Here is a 20852-nt window from a genome sequence, read left to right on the forward strand (position 1 = left end):
GGCCTGTTGCAAAGGGAGAGACAGAGTGCCTCCCCCTTGTTCTATTTCCCACCCGCCTGACAGATGGCCAGTAAGACAGAGAAAAAGAAGCTCTCAAAGTGAAGACAAGAATGCATTGTATAAAAATTCACACCCCCTGCTGCCGCCCAAACTCCCTTAAAAAAGGATCAAGAGAATCCTAATGGGTATGTGACATCCTCCCTCTCTCCCATAAAAGGGACTTCAAAATCTGGTGACAATGGGGGAGGGGTGAAGAGGGAAAAGAGAAATGTGTGGGCAGGGGCCTGCTAGGGAAGACTGAGGTAGGGGGAACAGGACTGAAGGCTCATCCATTTGACTTTCTCCTACGGTCTTTCCCAAACCACCTCTGGCTGAACCTCTGGCCCAACCTCTCAGCCTGACAGAGGCTTGGAGCTCTGAGTGCCTGGACAGGGTCAGTGGGAGAAAAGGAGAGATGATCACACACTTAGTCCTAGAGTTGAAGGAGTTAAAGACCCTTCCTCACCCAGACACCCACCCCTTCGCTCCCGAAACCATAATTCGCCAAGGAAGGAACCCAGAACTGACGGAGGAGCTGGGGAGTTGGGGGTGGGGTGGGGTGGAGGCGAGGTAACTATGGCCCAATCTTGCCCAGAGCTGGTCTTCGGTGGGAGGACGAACACCCGGGTCTAAGAACCTGCAAGAGCCCAGCTCCGGCGCCTGCTTTCTCCGAGCCTCCCGCGTGCCCCTGCAGCGTCCGCACGGCCCTTGCCCTCGCTCAAGTTGTCCACAGCGCCCGGGAGTGGAGGCGGCCAAGAGACCCCTGGAGCCGGGGGGGGGGGGAGGCGGCGGGCCCGGGGGCGCTGGGGGCCCTCGGTCTGCGCCCAGCCGCCGCCCGCTCTACCGAACCTCCTACCCCGCCCCCACTCACCCGGCTCAGCCCCTAGGAGAGACGCGCAGGAAGCGTGTTGCTTCGCCCAGCCGATCTGCAGAAGTTGAGAGGAGTTGGTGGCTGCCTCCGGCCGGCCGGACTTTGAGATCAGCGGGGAGAGGAGACGCCGCCGCTGCCGCGGAGCCTTCGGGGCTGCCTCCCTCCAGCTTAGCCCGCAGCGCGGGTGGAGAGGGGCGGGGAGGGGGTCGGGTGCGCGAGAAGAACTTGAAACTGTGTGAAGGAATCCGAAGCAGATGAGAAGGGAGGAAAATAAAACAAAGTGGAGACTGCAGAAAAGACTCAACCGTAGTTGATTGTATAGGCTGACGCTCCAGCAGAGGGGCTGGGTTGGTTTTTTTTTTTTTTTTTCCTCCCATTCTCTCTCTCTCTCTCTCTCTCTCTTTTAAAGCTACACCAGCTCTCTCTTTCTCTACTATCTCTGTATCACCAAACCCTTGCTGGCTCTTATGGGCATGAAACACTCCTCCCGCTGCCTGCTCCTAAGGAGGAAAATGGCGGAGAACGCTGCCGAGAACACCGAGGTAAGGAGGCGAGAGGGCCGGGGCTCTAGGCGACCCCGTCAGCCCACCCCCGACCACCGCGCCGCCGCCGCTGTCGCTACCGCCGCTGCCGCCGCCGCCGCTGCTGCTCTGCACCTAGTGCCAAACTTTCCCCGGCTCCATCCCGCTTGCTTCTGCCGGCCGTGTGTGTGTGTGTGTGTGTGTGTGTGTGTGTTGGGGGAAAGACAGTGCATGTCTCAGGTCCCCTCCCTCTTGAAAATGCAAAAGAGTCGCTCTCACCCCATCTCCCTCTCCTGCCACCCGCTGCTCGCTTCTCTTTCCCCAAGTCCCAAACCCTGGGCAGCAGCGCTCCCCTGCCCTCTCCTCTGGGCTGCATTAGGGGTCCAGAGTCCCGGCTTTGTGCAAAGCTGGGATGGGTGATTCTGGGGCCACGTTTGCTCCCTGCAGTGCCTTGACAACATCTCCAGACGCTGCCTCAGCTTTACCCTTCAAGCTCGTGTCAGTCCCCAGCTCTCGGTCCCCGCAGCACCGCGGGAGAGCTCCGGGCCGTTGGGGGGTGGTGGGGGGGCAAACCGCGCCGGTGGTGGGACCTGGGCACCACCAACAGACCCTCCCGCCCAGATCCGGGCCCGGGAGAGGTCTGCAGTCCTCGAACGTTTGAGCCGCCTCGCGGGCTCTAAACCCGGGTAGGGAGCACTGGCCGCTGCCACCTTCAGAACCAGGGACAGCGCCCGCTCCTGCCGCAGCCGAGCCCGCGCGGGGTGGGGGCTCCGCGCCGCAGGCTGCAGCGACAAATGGGTCTGCAGCCTCTGGTCCCGCAGCAGCTTTGGAAGAGGTCGCTCTGGCTCCGCAAGTTGCGTTCTTGCCCCCCGCCTTCGGCAGCCTAATAGCTGCCCTTTCTCTGCTCTCGAGTTGGCGGTGAGCCTCTAAGAGCCCTGCTGGGTTTTGCGTCCCGAGACTGGAGGCTATGTTGCCTAGCCTCGCACTGACCCTGCTGTCGATACAACTGGACTAGTCCGTCGGCTCTAGGCACCTGTAGTCACGAAGGGGATCAGCGTGGGCAGCCCCCTTACCTTCCTGGAGAAACGGTGCGCCGAGGTGGGGGCGGAGTGGGGTATGTGTGTGAAGATCATCCCTTACTCGGTGGCAGGAAAAAGACAAGAGAGCAAACTCCCGGGCTCTATTAATAGCCGGGTGTCTGGTGGGGCTGCCGTACATTTCACATATGGTTACCCATATGCAGCGTGGGGCGGGGATGGAGGTGTGGCGCGGGGATTGTCCCTCTGTCTTGCTGGAATGCAAATAGGTGCAGAGACCCTTCCGATCTTCTTCAGTAAGGTCTTAACTGCAGCTAACCCTTACCCCACAGCATAGGCAACAAAGCTTTTGCAATCCCAGTTCTCTGAGAGGCTAGAAGCAGCATGCATCTGGCAATTGTTGATTTCGAAAAACAAACACGCTGTGGGGCTTGAAAACAGTAGGGCATTCAGTAGCTAACGCTGTCTCCTTGAGTTAGGGCAAAGCCAGCATGCCTACCATCCCCCGGACACTTCCTCTTCCCAGCCAGCAAAGACGCCTAGGCTCACAGCAGAGAGTTAGCCTTACCAATCCCCTTGCACTCCTCCCTCTGATCGCCCACCCTCTGAAGAGGTTGCTAAAAATAGCTCAGAGTCAAGGCTGCACTTCTGTAAAGTGTTGGACCAGTGGGCACGTAACAGTCCCTGCAGCCAGGTGGCTGGAACAGCTTTCTCCTGCTCTTCCCTCCCCCATCTCGGTTTCTAAAAAAAAAAAAAAAAAAAAAAAAAAAAAAAAAGTTTTCACGGGTCTCTAAGCCCCCGCACCCCGGCTGTTGCGCTTGGTCTGGGGTGCAGACCCCTGCCAGATTCTGCAGTGTGCAGTAGTGGCTGCTGAGCTCCCCACCTTGGCCAGGGTTAAAGGCGTCCAGAGCAGGCAGAGCGATGTGCGCCAGGCTATTTTTACTTGCTTCCCCCGCGGCTCCAAGCTCCCCCTTCTCAGCAGTTGCACATGCCAGCTCTGCTCAAGGCATCAATGAAAACAGCAGTAGAGGCGGCCGAGTTCCTGGGAGGAAAAAAAAAATTAAAACACGTTGCATGCCTGGCACAAAGGTGGGGTGGGGAGGGAGAGACCCAGCTGGGGCTCTTTGGAGAGGAGTGAGTCTGGGGGTTCAGTTCTTAGCAACTTCCCTTGAGAAGGAGAGGATTCAGACTTGGTCAAACGTGCCCAGTGGAGGCATCCAGGCGCGTGACAATCACTTGGTTTTCCTCCAGGAACTGGCTGTTTTTGGAATACACCAAGACTAGAGCAGTATTTCCAAAAGTGGAGGTATTATGGGTTTGCCTGCATTATGGTGAGAGAGAGAGAGAGAGGCAAGGACACCTGTGTGTGTGTGTGTGCGCGCGCACACGTGTGCGCCCAGGGAATGCTGCTGATGGTGGTGGTCCTTGTTGCCAATTCAACGTCTTTATCAGACACTGTCCTAGGAATAATAGGTACTTTAGAATGAAAGATGAAGCCAACCAGGTCCCGGCCCATAAGGAGCTCGCAGTCTGGTGGACCACAGTGCCCAATAATTCGGATAATTCTGTAGTGCATTTTCCTGCCTTTTGTTAGTGTTGTTTGCAAGCACTTTATCTCCTTTCCTCTTACAATAATCCTGTGAGGTAAGCAAAGGTTAGTATTCATTTCATGTCCGCATATTATAAATGAGGACACGGGGGCTGGGAGGTCAAGCAGTTTCTGAGAGTCACCTGATGGGCCAGGACAGCCCTGGGACACAGACTGCTGCCACTTCTGACTCATTGCCCTTTGCCCTACACTTGCTACTTTAAAAAAGATGGCATGTGTGAATGGAGTGGGTGAGGAGTGGGGAGGACAGAGATACTTTGGAAGGGAGAGATGCAATGTTGGGGGTAGGCAAGGACGATGAGAGAAAGCATTTTTTTTCACAAGGTAAAGATAGGCAGTGGGAGAGGAGGGAGAAAGTGAAGAACAAAGAATAAAGCTACTTATATTGTGAGCAAAGCCTCCCTCATTAAGTGAAGTTCAGGGCTGGGGCAGTGGGAACATCAAGGGCGTGGGCTTGGTGGGCACAGTATGTTCTGGGTACACTCTTTAACTCCTGTGACTTCAGTCCCCCCACGGGTTCCCCTTATGGTACAGACTAAGGAAATGCTCTGACAGCCCCTGGCACAGGGTATACACAAAGCAGTGTTAGATCCATTTACGACGCTTTATCAGGTTCCTTGATATGTTTGTCCTCCTCAGCTAAAGGTATTATCACCTCTGCTCCCTACACATCATCAGAAACTTTCTGACATGGCCTTCTGAAAGGTCTGCAAACCTCTAGTCTGACTGTTCCGTTCTACTGTTTTATTCAGCTCACTATCTGTGCCCAAGGCCCGTCATCTGCACTTTTGCCTTTACCACAGCAGTAGTGTATCAGCCACAGGTCCTCTTCTCTAAACCCGCCCCATTATCACTCAGAAGCACAAATATGCTCAGGATCACACATCTCTTTAAAAACTTGCCATGCACTCTGAAAAACGATCTGAGAATTTTGAAGCGGTGGGGGGTGGGAGGTTGGGGGCACCAGGTGGTGGGTATTGTAGAGGGCACGGATTGCATGGAGCACTGGGTGTGGTACAAAAATAATGAATATTGTTATGCTGAAAAAATAAAAAAATTAAAAAAAAAACTTGCCATGCTGTCCTACTGCATACAGTATACAAGATAAAGCCCAGTTTCCCTAGAATAGCGTACAAAGTCCTTTAATATCTCCCCAGTGCAATTCGCTGAATAGACCACTTCCTGCCCAAATGCTTTTGTGTGTACTGGTTCCTCTGCCTGGGCTGCCCTTTCCCCTTCTTCTCTGGAGAAAAAAAAAAAAAGTCTTCCTTAACTGGCAATACTCAACTCAAAGGTCATTTCCTCTGGGCAACCTTCTGGGATCTCCTCTCATGGGGAGTGAGTACTCATTCTCCTTCTTCTGTGGTCTTACCACATGTCTCATTTTTCCCATTGTAAGCTGATTGGCTTTTTATATGTCTATTTCTTCAGTTAGATAATGAACTTTTTTTTTTCTTTTTTTGGTATACGCTGTTCCTAACACTGTGCCTGACACACAGTAAATAATAAATGGTGATAAATATTGACTAAACTGATTCTTATGATTATGCACAAGCAAGCTCATGAGCCTTCTGGGTTTTAGTTACTCATGACTTTCTGAAAATTGGGCTTTCTATATCCTACCCCTTTGCTGCACTTCTGCTCAATTGTGGACATTTAAAACTCGAAATGAGTAAAGATTCTGGGAATCAAGTTGCTGTAGCAACTCGAAACATGGGTACCTTTTGGATATTCATGTACCTATTCAACATTCTGTAATGACTGACTCTTACTATGGGGTGTTCATCTGAATAGCAGATAAATTGATGAATCATAATGCCCAATTACGAACCATGGGGGAATAATGGACTTTTCTGAGCTGCTGCTTGCTTTGCTGATTCTTGGTGAAGGCCTGATGCATTATTTATGGTGATGACCCCCTGATTGGGGTTTTAGCACCTCAGAGGAGAGCCCCCAGGGGTGAGAAAAGAGTTTTAGCAAAGGAATCATTTTGAAGACCTTTTTTTTTTTTTTTTTTTTAATGTTCTATTGACTTACTGACCCAGGGAGAAAGAATAATTATGGGTTGGGGAAAATCTTACAAGGGGACAATAGGGTTAGGGTACCAGTGAGTGCTGCTCTATGAGTTGTAGGGGGCACAGAGCTGACTTCTGACATGGTGTATGTTGGTGGCTGTGGCTAATGGATTCCTCTCCTCTGGAAGTTCTTTTCAGCTGAAGGGTGTGGTTCTATAGTGTGAAGGTCAGTGAGTTGAGGAGGAAGAGAACAAAAGATATCAGGATACAGGCCCACTTCTTTGAGGATGGTCTGCATCCATGTCTCTTTCCAAAGAGCATGGGAGCTAACTATCTCAGCTCTAGAGTCAGACTGCTTGACTTAAAATCCAGCTCGGAACTCAGTAGATGTGGTGTTAGGTTGAGTATAACTTAATCTCTCTGGGCCTCATAAAATTGTTGTGATGATTAAATGAGTTAATTCATGCAAAGGGTTTAGAATATGGCGAGTGCTCAATAAATGTTTATGATTATTATCCTGCTAGCTTTTAGGAGTCTTGCTGAAAAAGTGCAAACCGGATGAACTCTCCCACTTCCTTATTTCTCCAGCTGAAATGATCCATAAATGATAATCCACATCGATGTTTCCTCCCTCAGCAAACACCGATTTCAATCCTTAAGTGAGCTCAGGAGAATTAAGAAGATACCCACACTCCCCCCCGCCCCCCGCCCCGGGAAATTCGGCTTTTCAGAGTCCTAAATTGGCTTTTGGCTGTCAAGAAGGGTGAAACACAACATTCTCGTCTCCAGTTCAGGAGTGGGCTTCATTTCCTCTTCTTTGCTAACTGCAATGCACAGCGATTATCACATACCAGTGTGGAACGTGCAAAAACCTATAAAAACAGTGTGCTTACACCTTGGAGTCTACTGTGCCAGCAGGGGAAAAGTGGGCAGCATGACAACGTGTGAACTGCCAAGGTAACTGGAAGCCGGACTGTTGTGTGACTGTACTTACGATTACATCGTTGTGAAATGACTTAGTGAAAGCACGGAGAGAACACCGGCAGACAGGGACCTCTAAAAGGTCACTCTGTCCACACTCTCACTGCTGAACATACTTACTTAACCCAGGATACCAAGCTGGTTGCTTGGTCTCTCACTGGAAAGCTCAGGAGAAGGTGATTTCTCCATCTTACGTATTTTGTATCCTGGTGGGAAGTTCTCCCAGAAGTGGAGTTCAGTCTCTTCTATTATAAACCCAGTCACTCTTGTTTATATTATTTCAAAAGGAGATAAAAACTGTCTGGTTGCCTTTGCATTTGGGGGCTGTGTTAGGACTGTCTAACCCTCACTACTGGCTATTGTTCCAAGGTGTTTCAGCCTCCCGTGTCTCTGATATTCTGACATTAGCCTTCTCCTATGAATAACCACCTGTGATGGAGAGGGTTGTTTGTGAAGACTTGCCTTTCCTGTTATCCAGCCCATTGGATAGTTCACACATCAGATGGCTTTTCTACTTCACTTGTTATTAGAATTCCCTCAAGCATCACAGCTTTCCCCAGATTTGTAATGGGTGACCCGTAAGTAAAGAGCTCTTTTAAAAGTGTAATTTTATAAGAGCAAACAGCTTTTCATTAAGTCATAAAATCTTAGAGCTGGATGGAAACTCAAATCATTTAAACCAAGAGATGGAAAATCTTCCCCAATATCACAGAGATTGTCAGTGCTGATGTTGAGACCATGTTTACAGCTAGGTCAATGCCATTTATACATTGGCATTTATTCATTGCCTTTGGTCCTTTAAATGTAGCATCTGATTTATTGTTCTTATTTTTTGTGCTAATTTTGTAGTATGTCCTGACATGTAATATCAAAAACCAGAGTTTCTATACATATCTAGGAACTGTGTATAATGAGATCGCGGTCCTTTCCAAATGACATTGAAAATGCTTTGGACAATATCATCATGTTCAGTGTATGACATCACACATTACACACATACACACATGCAGAATATAGTGTATGTCAGACATACATACATGACATTATGAGTCACATATTATCCCCATTGTACAGATTAAGAAGCCAAAGCATAGACGGTTAGTGTTACTTGCCCAAGATCCTACAAGTAGTAAGTGATGGAACCGGGATTCAAACTCTTCTAGCCACCAAGACCTGTGCTTTTTTCCAGTCTACCAGGTTATGAAGGCATCAGAGGAACAGAGTAGAAAGTTAAAATATGAAGAGAAAGAATGGAGAAATTAAGAGGAGAAATGAAGAATGGTGGATTTGGAAAAAAAGGAAAACAAGAGTTCCACTTTCCTTTTTCCAGGCTTTCTTTCCCTGCCTCCCCCACCACCCTGCCATCCTCCTTTTCACAGTCACCAGTGCTATGCCCTGTGGGTGGCAGGGACCTGATATGACTTGTGGCTGGGACAATCCTCGTTCCACACCGCCTACTCATGTAAGATATCCTTATGCCTAGAGTCCTTGTGGTGGGCTAGGGGAGAAACTCTTGTCTAACACAGTATGCCTCTTTTGGGGGGGTGGGGTGAAAAGAATAGCAAAGACTTCAGAACAGGAACTTTGGGCTTTAAATGTCTCTTTGTGGTTTTATCACCTATGTTTGTTTTCTAGGGATGCTGTAAGAAAGGATAGCAAACTGGCTGGCCTAAAACAACAGTAATTCATTTTCTCACAGTTCTGAAGTCCAGAAGTCTGAAATCCAGGTGTCAGTAGGGTTGGTATCTTCTGGAGGTTCTTAGGGGGGAATTTGCTTCTCACTTCTTTCCTAACTTCTAGCTGCTGCCAGATATGCTTGATATTTTTTGGCGTGTCAACACATTGCTGCAATCTCTGCCTTCATCTTCACATGGCCTTCTTCCCCATGTCGGTGTGTGTCTGCATTTCTGCCTCTTTATAAGCACACCAGTCATACTGGATTAGAGCCAGTATGACTCTATAACTCAGACGAGATCTGAACTTGATTACGTCTGCAAAGAACTTACTTCCAGATAGGTTCATATTCTTGGTGCAGGGGTTAGGACTTCACATTTTGGGGGAGGGGGACTTGATTCAACTTGGTTCAACCCACATCCTCTGACACAGGGTCCACATGTATTAGGTCTGAGTTGAAAATGAAGATGAATGACTGAATGAATACATATTTCGGCCTGAGAATCGTTGCAAAGTTGATGAAGGTAGTTTCTCTCTTTCAAGTCCCTTTCCCCCTTTCCTTCTGCTCACTCAGCTGTCCACCTTGCCCACTGGCTTCTCATTGTCTCGACTGGGTCTTCCTCCCTTACGGAATAGAAATAATTATAACAAGAGCTGCCATTTTAACGTCCATATTGTGGGTTGGGCACAGTGTTAAGTGCTTTTAAGCATCACTTTATTTAATTTACACAAGAAGATTACAATGCAGCTCTTTCTATTTCTATTTTGCAGTTAAAGAAGTGGGAAGTTGCAGTGGTTGATTACAGAGCTAGAAAGTAACCAAGGTGAGGTATTCTCAGAACTGGAATGTGCTTTGCTGTTGACTTGGGTCTCTCTCCTGTTTTTAATCCACATCCCCAACTTTGAGCTTATTCTCGTCTTTGCCCCACACCAGCTTCCACTTGCTGAAAGCTTTGGGGGATTTGGGAAGGAGCTGATACACTTCTATGCATATTCCAGAAAGGACCTATGGTGAATTGGAGCCCCTCATTCTGTAACAGGCTCCATGTATTAGATCGCCTCAGCCTCCTAGTAGGTTTGCTTTGTCATTGCCAAAGGAATTATTTCAGAGGTAGAACTGCGAGCCATTACTAGTTTCTTTGAGGGGAAATTCTGGAGGGCAGGAGGGATAAGGATTTTCTTGGTACCTTTCAGTTAAACCATGTGGGCTGCTGACTTCTCACCGGAGGTGAGAAGTGAAGCGTGCAGCCCCTGGGACTGGGTAGGCCTGGGGTGGGATCTCAGCTTACCAGCCTGTGCAAGTTACCATCATTGTCTGTGCCTTAGCTTCATCACCTATGATGGTGAGAGCACTTTATCCTGTTGAGTTATTATGGGGATTAAACAAATTATTTCACATAAAGCTCACTCCTGGCACATGGTAAATGCTCAAGAAAAATAAGCTATTATTTGTAATCTGGGCTTATCCAGTGCTATCCCAGAAGGGGGGTAGATGGATAAAGGGCCTTTACCACTGATATGATAGAGCCAGTTTTGGCAGAGCTAGAGCAGAACAGTCAAGGAAGGGCATCTTTGATTCAAATTACTCAATCTCTGAATTACCAATTCAGCAGGAGCCATGAAGACAAGGCTCTTTAGCCCCCTAGGGCTCAGGGACCACTAGCCTCCATGTGAAGTGTTTCAGTCACAGGAGGGACGAGGTTCTCTGTGACCCACAGGCTGGCCTACCCTACTCCCAGCTCTCGGAAGCAGGTGTTTGGCAACATTTAAAGAATGAGATGGAAACCTCACTGAGTACCTACAGATGTGAGAGAAATGGGAGAGGAGAGAGTTTCAATCATGCTTGGTTGTAGACATTCTGAGGGAAGGCCCAATACCTCAGACTTGTCTGTGCCCTTTGTAAGACTTGCTGCTAGGAAGAGAGCAATTCCTTCTTGATTACTGGATTGATCAATAACTTTCCCCCATGTTCCTACTGAGAGAAGCTGAGGCACAGGAGAGAGGAAGAGAGAGGATAGAGATATTGCCCAGGCTCATGTGACAAATCAGATGTTTAATGAGTGAGTTAAACTCCCTGTCCTCTTTGCCATAAATCTAGTAGAATATATTCCCTGCGTGTGAGGCCTGACCCGAGGGAGGTTCAGCTTAAAGAGAACCAGGCTAATGCCACTATAAAGGGAAGGGCCATTAGCAAAATCATCAATTAGGGCCCTATTTGTAGCTCTATTGTGAAAGGTAATCTCTTGTTAGAGAAGTAAAGTACAGTGGTGGCCTTTGAAGGCTGGGCCTGCTGGAAAATGAAAGGCTACAATTCCCATAGACGTCTTAAATTCAAGGACTTCATTTGTCCCTGACAAGCAGTTATGACAGCTGCTCTCTAAGGAGGCTCCATCAGACAGTCCCACAAAAATGATTACAGCCCATCAGAAGTGTAGACAAGATCCTAATTAAGGAATGTTCTCTACTTATGCACATTTGGTCAGCTCTTACCTCCAGGTACATAGTAGGATGATGATGAATATTTATAGAGTGAATAAAGGTAACAAACCTGCATATCACGCATATACCACACCAGCTTCTTTTTGTTAGAATCTCTTTCTCCTCCCCCTTTTCCAGAATCAAAGTTTTTCCAGGCTGGGACAGGGGAGCTTTTTGGAGTCAGACTTGAGTTCTCATCTTCATCCCTTTGGGATTCTAAAACCCATTTTACGGTTAGCCATGAGGATTAAATCTGATCATGGAGTAAGATATAAAGAAGAATCTCAACAAATGTTTTCTTTTTTCCCCCTCCTGTTATAAATGTTTATCTGCCCAGGTTTTGTTTTGTTTTTAGGGGGAAATCTGTAGTTCAAAGTGGGAACAGTCCGTTCTAACATTCAGCTGAGTGGCTATAAATGACCTAATCCAGACTGGAGGGTGTGTGGGTGTCTCTAGGCAGGGATGTTTGTGTACACCTAAGTCTGGAGGTCTTATCATGCAGGAGCACATGCCTGTACGCTTACATACTTATCCTATGTGGTTTGCAATCTGTAGTAGGAGATACGTAAGGTACACATTTAATTACTAGCCTGGAGCTTCTGAGCCTGACCCAGGATCTGATGAGACAAATGGGGGAGTATGTCATATGTGGGACCCATGCTGGGGTGAGGCTGAGTGTGGGAATCTGACGGAGAGTCTTACAGAGACAGATCTGACTTGCAGGGTCAGGAAGGTTATGCAGCCCTGACTTTGCTGATGGGTAACATTGATTATGCAACTCAGGTGCTGTGGTTTTCCTCTGGGCTGGGTTCTGAGTCACCTTCTTTTCTTACTACCCACCTAGGCCATCTTATCCCCTCTCTTGGCTTCATTACTAGTTTATATGCTGATGATTCCCGGACTCCAAGCTGCAGCCTAGATCTCTCCTCTGAGCTTGGACCCACATAGCTGACTGCCTACAGGACATCCCCACTTGGGTGTCTCACAGGCTTTCCTGAGGGATAGCATGCCCTCCACGACCCTGCCTGCCTCCCTTCCCGCTAATCCTCATCCTGCTCGGTGTCCATTCACCCGTCGTAAGCCCTGACTCTCCTATCACCCTTTTCCCACAATGAGTGATGATTCTAGATCCCACGGGTTTGTCTCTTTGTCCTGAACTTGTCCTCCCATTTCTGGTTCCACTTTTGTAATCCTGGTTCATGGCCCCCTGTCTCTTGCCTGGATCTCCACAGTGACATCCTGGACACTGTCCCCACACCCTCCCTTTCCTTGCTTAGATTTATTCTCCCAGCAGAATGAATGTGTGTTCTAATGTGGAAATCTGATTCTACTTCTCTCCTCTTTAACCCCCTTCAGTGACTTTTCCCTTATTATTAGAAAGGTCCCCTCCTTAGCATAACTCATAGAGCTCTATGAGTCATGCCCCTGAGCACTTTTCCATTTTCCTTTCCTTCATTTCTTATAAGTCCTTTCTGCCCACTCCAGCTATGCTCAACTTCTTCCCTCTATTCTCTGGGTACCTACCACCCTTCCTTCAGGTCTTTGCTTAGACAGCACCACTTCCTGGAAGCCTTCCTTGATACTACCCGCTTATCCAAGTCTGGCTTAGTTCTGCCACCCACGTGATCCCATAGTACCTGTGCATTCCTTGTCATGGCACATATCACACTATACTTGCTGATTTCCTTGTCTATAAGCCCCCATAAATTTTGTGAGAGTAGGAAGTCTCTGCTGTTCACCATTGAATCCCAGTGCCCACTACAGTGTCTAGACCTATTAGAGGTTTAAAAACATTGAATGATCAATTCAATCAATGATCATCAATGATCATTCAATCAATTTCAATCAATGATCATTGAAAAATCAATGAATGATCATTGCTATATACACCTCTCCTGTATTGAAAATATTCTATGGATGCTATTATTTAAATGGATATCTATTGGTCCCTTCCTAACTCGCTGGTCTCAACTATGTCACATAGGATCCCCTATAACAAGAAATCCTCCTGACCCAAAGCATGCTGTAGTTAAGCGTCCCATTTAGATGTCCCAGTAGTGTAGAAAGAGTTGCTGATGAACAAAGCTAGAATTGTAGGAAGAAGGTTTATAGTCAAGGCAAACTGGCTAAGAGGAGATTTTTGAATAAACAAGGATGTAAGTTTAATATCCTCCTGAACAGTCAAGGTGTCTGCTCCAGAAAGGGTGAGGGTCAGGATTTTGCCTGGGTGATTGGGAATTCCCTGTACTTTAGCATGGCAAGATGCAGCAGAGAGACCATGGAGCCTCCCCTGAAAACTTTGAGGCACAAGAGTTTGGGGATTTGGATCGACAATATATTTATTCCCAGCCTCACAGGCTGATGTGAAAGGAGACCTAGTGGTGTATGTCCTTAGATAAGGGATTCTGAACTACCCTGAGGCTCTGGCTCCTAACTGCAGCCTCCTGCTCTGGGGCTCAGCTGCTTTGTAGAGTGAACATGACTCCTGCCCCTAGCTTTGCCCAGGCTCCTTTGTTCAGGGTTATATTGGTCCAGCACTGCTATTCATTCCTGTGTTTATGAGGTTAAAAACAAGATGCTCCATATTCTAAGATGTAGAGAAAACCATATCAATGTCTTGAGCTGCCAGTACTGCAGGGTCCTAGGACTTTAGCCACAAAATCAGATCTGGTGGCTTCTCTTGGAGGCTTTGCTGAAGCTCTACCAGGCCTGCACCCACCTCCTTTTCTTCTTCCAGCTCTACTCCAGCATCAAAGATCCACAGTCTCAGAGTTCTTGAAATCCACTCCCCCACCCCTGCAGTGTACTCTACTTAATCTCGTCAAGACAAACAGGCGCTGTCCTAAGACTAAGGAGGGACTGCCTCAACTTGCCCTGATTATTTGTTCCAGTTCCTCAGGCCCTCAGCTCATGGTAGGTAGTACAGAAGGAGTTGAGAACAAAAACAGGCAGAGCCCATGATCCTGACTCTTTTGTCATCTGTCTTCTACAACTCTCAGCTTCCAAATGAAAAATGGATGAGGTGATCCTAATCTATCCTACTTGATAGGGGTGCTTTTGAACTAAATGAGACAAAGGGAGTAAGGCCATTTGGGAAAGGGAGGAGGTATTGTGCAAGACTCAAACTTTGTTGTGATTCACTTGCTATCTCAAGTGCCTCCCAGAGCAGCCTCATGCCAATTTCCCCTTATTGAGTTGTCAGTGGAGTTGGAGACAAGCTCATCGCCATCCTCCACATGGCTTCCCCTTCCAGACATGCCCACGTGTGCTAAATTCGTGCTGTGCAAAATGGGAGATGTTTTCCCCCTCGGTGGCAAATGGCATAGAAAGTGGAGGTTTGAGGAAAAGCAAAAAGATGCTGTCAATCTGGACCTTGACCTGGTGAGGAGCAGACCTTTTTTAGGGTCCTGATCTGAACAAACGGTGTCAGGATAGAGCTTTCAGGCAACTACTTATCTGGGAAACAGTGAATCTTCCTCCAGAAACCTCTGCCTTCGTTTTTGTTTTCCACCTGCTGGCTCAGTCTGCTCTGTTCTCTCTCATTTCCCAGGCATGGCTTCTAGGCTTCTAAGAGTAATGGCTCTTTCTTTTTCAGGCAGGAGAGAAGATGAAGGGCTTATCATTCAGGTGGCAGGGGGAGACAACCTCAGCTTCTTGGTTCTGGGCTCTGTGGGCCTGGATGTTGGAGAGAATCCAGGCTCTGGGAGCAGTTCTTTAATACCCACTCAACCAGGCAGCTGAGCATAAACTTACTGGTGTCACAGGTCTGGCCTGTTCTGAATGTGTGCAGGGCTAAAAGGGGAAAAAAAAAAAAAAAGGAAGATTTGAGTTTCAGATTTTTTGAAGCCATACTTCTTTATCTTCCCCAGTGTGCAGTGCAAGACCATCATTTCTAAAGTGCTGGGACCTGGCTTATCTCCCAGATACAAGCCCTAGCCAGGATGTCATACTCCTTGGTGTACCCTGGCTGAAGCAAGAAGCTGAGCTTCATACTGAGGGCCTGGGGAAGGGCTGATCCTATGTTACGCTCTTCTGATGTGACCTCACCACCGACCTTGGAGACCCGCTTCCCCTATTACCAAATGTTATGGATTCTCATTGCACGTGACCAATCCATGATATTAGACACTGTTGGTAGTTGTGTTTTTCTTGATAGCCTCTCCTCTTTGGTGTCTGAAGCCCTACTTTCTCCTGCCTCTCCCACATTTCTGATTTTTCTCCCAATATCTCATGTGGATTCTTTTCCCTTTCACCTCTTAGTGATCCTCTTTCCAGCTTACTGTCCCTCTTCCACGCCTTGTAATGTCCAGACCTTGGCTGGATTTCTCTTTCTCAGGGTTTTGCAGGCACTTCAATTTCAACATGACCCAAAATGAGCTTATGTTTCCTCTGAACTTGCTCATCTGTGTCTCCCCATGTGTGCCTGTCTTCATGAAGGCATTTCCATTCTCTCCTTCATTCTAGTCAGAAATCTGGAATCATACCAGAGGCTTCTCTTATTCTCACCTCCCCTACCCTAATCCCAGATGATATATAACAAAATCCTTTTAACTCTACTTTTAATTCTACTTTAACATCTCCTTTTCCTTATCCCTATTGCCTGATCTAAGGCATTGTGTCTTGTCTGAGCCACTGTAACTGGCTTCCTTCTTCCCAGCTTCTGCTCTTGCTTCTTGCCAGTCCTTTGGCTACACCAAAAGCACAATGCCGAGGCCGTGGAAGGACTCAGTGATGTTCGCTGAATGAATGAATGAGTGAGTGAATGAGTTATGGGTAGAGATTGCCTACTCAGAGGAGCAAAGCAGGGTGATTGTTCTGAAGCTGGTTGCCTTTGTGAGTTAACATCAGGGATTCTCTATCTCATTTGGCATTGGTGCTGAAGGTTGGGTATTAAATAATTTTAGGATGAGGTCTAAGGGATTTGGGAGACCTGGTGATAGCCCAGGCTCTGCAGCTTGCTTGCTACGGGACAGTTCTTTTCTGAGGCTGTCCTTGACCTGAGAGTACTGCAAAATAAAGAATCAGGGAGTTCGAAGTTCTCAGTTTGCTCTGCATTTACCATGTAGCATTATCCTTTAGGAGGGAGAAGACCAAAGATTACAATAGTGTGACCCTGGACAAGTGGTTGAAGCCATAAGGAAGTAACCAGGTATTTCCTTACATGAAACATTGTTCAATACCCCCAGCATCACCCAATTCTCTCAGAAAGTTCTAATGTGAACTTCCATGCCCTCTTTCTTCCTCTTTTCCTTGTGACAGAATGGGCTTTATTCCTGGGGAATCTGGGAGCCTTTTGTCAGAGCTCTGACTGGTAAACCAAATCTAGTTTGTGCCTATTGAGTAAGGATTTTACATTTAGGTTGAGTAGCTGTCTGGGTGACCCTAAGAAGTCCCTTAGGCTATTTGGGCTGAGTTAAAAACATTTTACCTGTAGCCAGGGAACAGAACTTCATGACTCATTGAGGTTGCTTTCAGGTCTCTATCTGTTAATTCAACTTTCCCAACTACAGGTTTTAGTGAATATAATCGTGCTCTATACTTGTACATAGTGTCTTCTCTATCCATGGTAAACTCTCTGTGATATCTTCTATACCTTGTTGTGCCTGGATCTTTTTGGAGAGTTGGCTACTTGCCTTTTCCAGGTCATTTCCCACCGGTGTCAGGAAAGTGCATCACCTCAGTCCCTCTCAAGGTTTCTGGAGATGAGAACCAGGATCTGAGTAAAGAAAGCACCAAAAGTTACCAGTCTTAGGAAAATATTTAGTAGCAACTATTTTAATTCAGTCCATCACTTCAACAGATCCATTCCTTACAGTATATTGTTTTGCAGTAGTTCATGCTACCCAATTTCAGATAATGAATAATCACTATTATATCAGGTATTGCTCTAAGATCCAAAGAATCTAGGGTGACTTAGCACATCTTGGAATTCTTTTCCAGACACCACATCTGAAGAATAAGGAGGAGCCAGGTGGAAAAGAGGGCAGGAATGAGAGTGACTCTTTCAGATGGGGTGGTTCTGAGTAGAGGCGATTTGTCAAGGTCAGAGTCGGCTTCAGGGCCACAGCCAGGCTCGAGGCACGGATGGTGCTATGTGTCAGGTTACTGTGTTTACTTTCCAATCTCTGCTAAATTCATCTTATCTTTTCTGCTTATTGAAAGTTGGTCTATTACCCCTACAGAAAGCCAAGGAGTTCAGTTTTCTCCATACTAGGTGCCTAGACAGCTCAGTGTCAGAGCCCTGGCTAGGTCTCGAACCAGGATCCTCTGGCTCACTTCTCCAGGAATGCCAGTGATGAGATTGATATTGGGGTGTGGCTTGCATTTTAGGCTGCAGGATGTGGACTGAATGCATTAGCTCTTTCACTGGAGGTCACCAATATGAGTTGGATTAGGGGTCAACCTGCTTCAAGTCAGGTGTAGACCAAAGATATCTGGAGGCTCTTTTCTAAGTGTGTTGGTATCTTACATTTGTTCCTCCAGTTTGCTCTCATCCTTTTCACCCTGATTTGTGCCCTGAAAGACTGAATTATATTGGACTGTATCAACAGACTCCCTTTCCCCACTCCCCCAGGACTCTGGCTGGTAGAGTTCCACTAGAGGGGAGCATCAGCAGATCAGAGAAGGGAGGGGAGTGAAGTCAGAGTAGTTATTCTTCCGGCTCCTTCCCTATGGGGTCACTGTCTACTCTTTCTGAGAACTGAAGTTTTCATGTAGCCCACTCCATATAGCCATCACCATCTCTGGCTTCCAGTAGCTTCTCTCCTGTTGCCTCCTTATAGCTAGAGGTCATCATGGAGCTCCTGTGTTTACCAGTCCCAGTGTACTGCCACTGTAGCTTCTACTGAGCTACTTTTACAAACAGAAATCCTTGATGACATTCATTGAGTACTTACTATGCTCTAAGCACATTTCAAAGCTCTTTACATGGACTATTGAATTTAATTCTTCAATGATCTTTTGAATAGCTACTAATAATGTCCCCAATTTATAAAGGAAGGAATTGAGACACAGAAAAGCTTAATAAATTTCCCAGGGTCACATAGCTATTACATGGTGGGCCTGGTTCTGAATATAAACAGTCATATACCAGAACCCAAATTGTCGCTGGTTACCAATGTGGTCCCTGGACCAACCAAATCAGCATCATCAGGGGACTTGTTAGAAATACAAGTTCTCAACCCTACCTCAGACCTACTGAATCAGAGACTCTAAGGGTGGGTCTTGTAATCTATTCTTCAGGTGATTCTGATGCACTCACGTTTGAGAACCACTGCTCTACACTGTATCTGCACATCTAAACACTCATCATTTTCTTTGAGAGCAATTCACTTTTTCTGTACCCACTGAGACTTACATGGCTAAATTAGCACAGCCAACTTCCATTCTCCAGCCTATCCTACGTTACCTTAAATACCATGCCTTGCCCTTGGTTTTGGCAGTTTCTATCTTCTGTATTTTGGTTATTCTGATCAGCCAGAAGCTCAGGTTTCCCTCATGGTTGGTTTCTCATGGCTGTGTACCTATTTGTTCTGTTTTTGTCTTTCACTGACCTTCTCCTTTATCTAGGCCTCAGCTCTCTAGCTGAGAACACAACAGTGAAAAATAATGGGAAGACATGAACCAAACCTGTGCATAATTTGTTTCACTTGGCCTCATAGAGGCAAGCATTTAAAAATCAAGATATTTATGATCAGAAGATAACGTCATGGGATACTGGCCACCTCTTAGAGAAGGTGCCCATCCTCTCCCTGCCATAGTCCCTTGCTTACCTGTGGTGGGTGTCATCACCCACTCCACTGGTTCATGTCCCCAGCTTGGTCCCCTTGGACATGGCTTTTAGATCCCTGGGTTCTACTGTATTGAATCTAGTCACTTCTCTTTCTATAGGTGGGAATCCAAGGCCAGGGAGGGTAAAGACTGTCTGAAAGATGCACAGTGAGTTGGTGGCAAGCTGGGACCAGAAATAAGAGCTGTTGGATCCAAATATGGCCCTAAGTGGATGACTTTGAATGGGAAATGTTTTGGGCAGGGGCTGTCATCATTGGCCCTATAGCTGAGGATCTTGACCTTAGAACAATACTGTCTCTCCTAAGTCTATGTTAAAATTTGGGAGGCAGGTTCCTCTAGGCTTGGTTCTATGTTCTTTCAATTTCTAATGCAATGACCTTGAAATAAGAATTATATATTCTTTCTTCAAAAGATTGGTGTAAAGATCAAGTGAAAATAGTGAACATGCACTTAGCATTGTTTCTAGTTAACATGGTAGCTCTTGTATTGTTCGTGGTGGTGAGTGCTGATCAGGATTGCTACATGCTCACCTGTTTTGAGTAAAATCAGAAAAGCAGACCTGGTTTGTGTGTCAAAGTTAAGCCCAAATGGGTTTGAGTTCACATATGGGTTCCAGCCATCTGGGAAGACGCCGAGAGAATGGAAGGGGAAACTGGACTTGGAAATCCTGCCTACCACCAACTCTGATGGCATGGAAGCCCTGACTTCTGCCATTTGCTGACATCAGAGACCTGGGGGGAAGCCACACAAACCCTGAGCCTTGGTCTTCTCTACTGGGAATGTTTGTCCACCCATTCATCCATTTTTCCATTTAATTAGTTGCTCCTTCAAAAAGCATTTACTGAGAATAAACTATGTGCCAGCCCCATGTCATGCATTATGATAAGCCTTGGGAATGCAACCAAGTAAGAAACAGTCCTTGCTTTTGAGGTATTTATGCTTTAGTAGGAGAGTCAGATAAGATACCAGCTATTACAAGGGTATTGTGGAGACTGAGGGGGGGCGTGCCAAGGGAGCATTTATAGAAGGGTGCTGTTGGGGACACCTGGGTGGCTCAGTCAGTTAAAGCATCTGTCTTTGGATCGGGTCATGATCCCAGGATCCTGGGATTGAGTCCTGCATTGGGCTCCCTACTCAGTGAGGATCCTGCCTCTCCCTCTGCCTGTTGCTCCCCCTGCTTGTTCTCTCTCTCTCCCTCTTTCTCTGACAAATAAATGAGTAAAATCTTTAAAAGAAAAAGAAAAGGAAGGGTGCTGTTGGGGTTTGAAAAAGGACAAGACTTGTATTTAAAATAAGACTTCACCATTTGCTAAGAACTGCAACACAGGAAAAAGAGAAGCAAAGTCATGCACCCTGAAGGCTGTATGCTTCAGTTCCCTCTGTTCCTTAACATTTCTTAGCACAGCAAAACCATAGGCTTTCTTCTATACAGAGATGAAGGCTAAGTCTTCCCCTCCCTTATCTTGCTGTTGTGTAGGATAGGAATTTCATGACATTCACCAGTGAAAGGGACTAGGGCTTCGTGGAGGGGGAAATCCCATGATCCATTTTTTTTTAAAGATTTTATTTATTTATTTGACAGAGAGAAATCACAAGTAAGCAGAGAGGCAGGCAGAGAGAGAGGAGGAAGCAGGCTCCCTGCTGAGCAGAAAGCCCGATGTGGGGCTCGAACCCAGGACCTGGGATCATGCCCTGAGCCGAAGGCAGCGGCTTAACCCACTGAGCCACCCAGGCGCCCCCCATGATCCATTTTTTAAAATTTAATTTATTTATGTGTGAGAGAGAGGCAGAGAGATCATGAGTGAGGGGAGGGACAGAGGGAGAGAAAGAAGGAGA

General features: G+C 46.9%; 1 protein-coding gene across 1 annotated transcript in view; it reads left to right on the plus strand.

Annotated features, from left to right (window-relative positions):
- The first annotated feature begins 223 nt into the window (after positions 1-223).
- PRMT8 (protein arginine methyltransferase 8) overlaps positions 224-20852 on the plus strand; it is a 101948-nt gene continuing 81319 nt past the window's right edge. Inside the window, exon 1 of the mRNA XM_047742943.1 lies at positions 224-1452. Coding sequence (XP_047598899.1) covers positions 1378-1452 — 75 coding nt within the window. The 5' untranslated portion in view covers positions 224-1377. The remainder of the gene's footprint in view (positions 1453-20852) is intronic.

This window comes from Lutra lutra, chromosome 8, assembly GCF_902655055.1.
Source record: "Lutra lutra chromosome 8, mLutLut1.2, whole genome shotgun sequence".
NCBI classification, from domain to species: domain Eukaryota; kingdom Metazoa; phylum Chordata; class Mammalia; order Carnivora; family Mustelidae; genus Lutra; species Lutra lutra.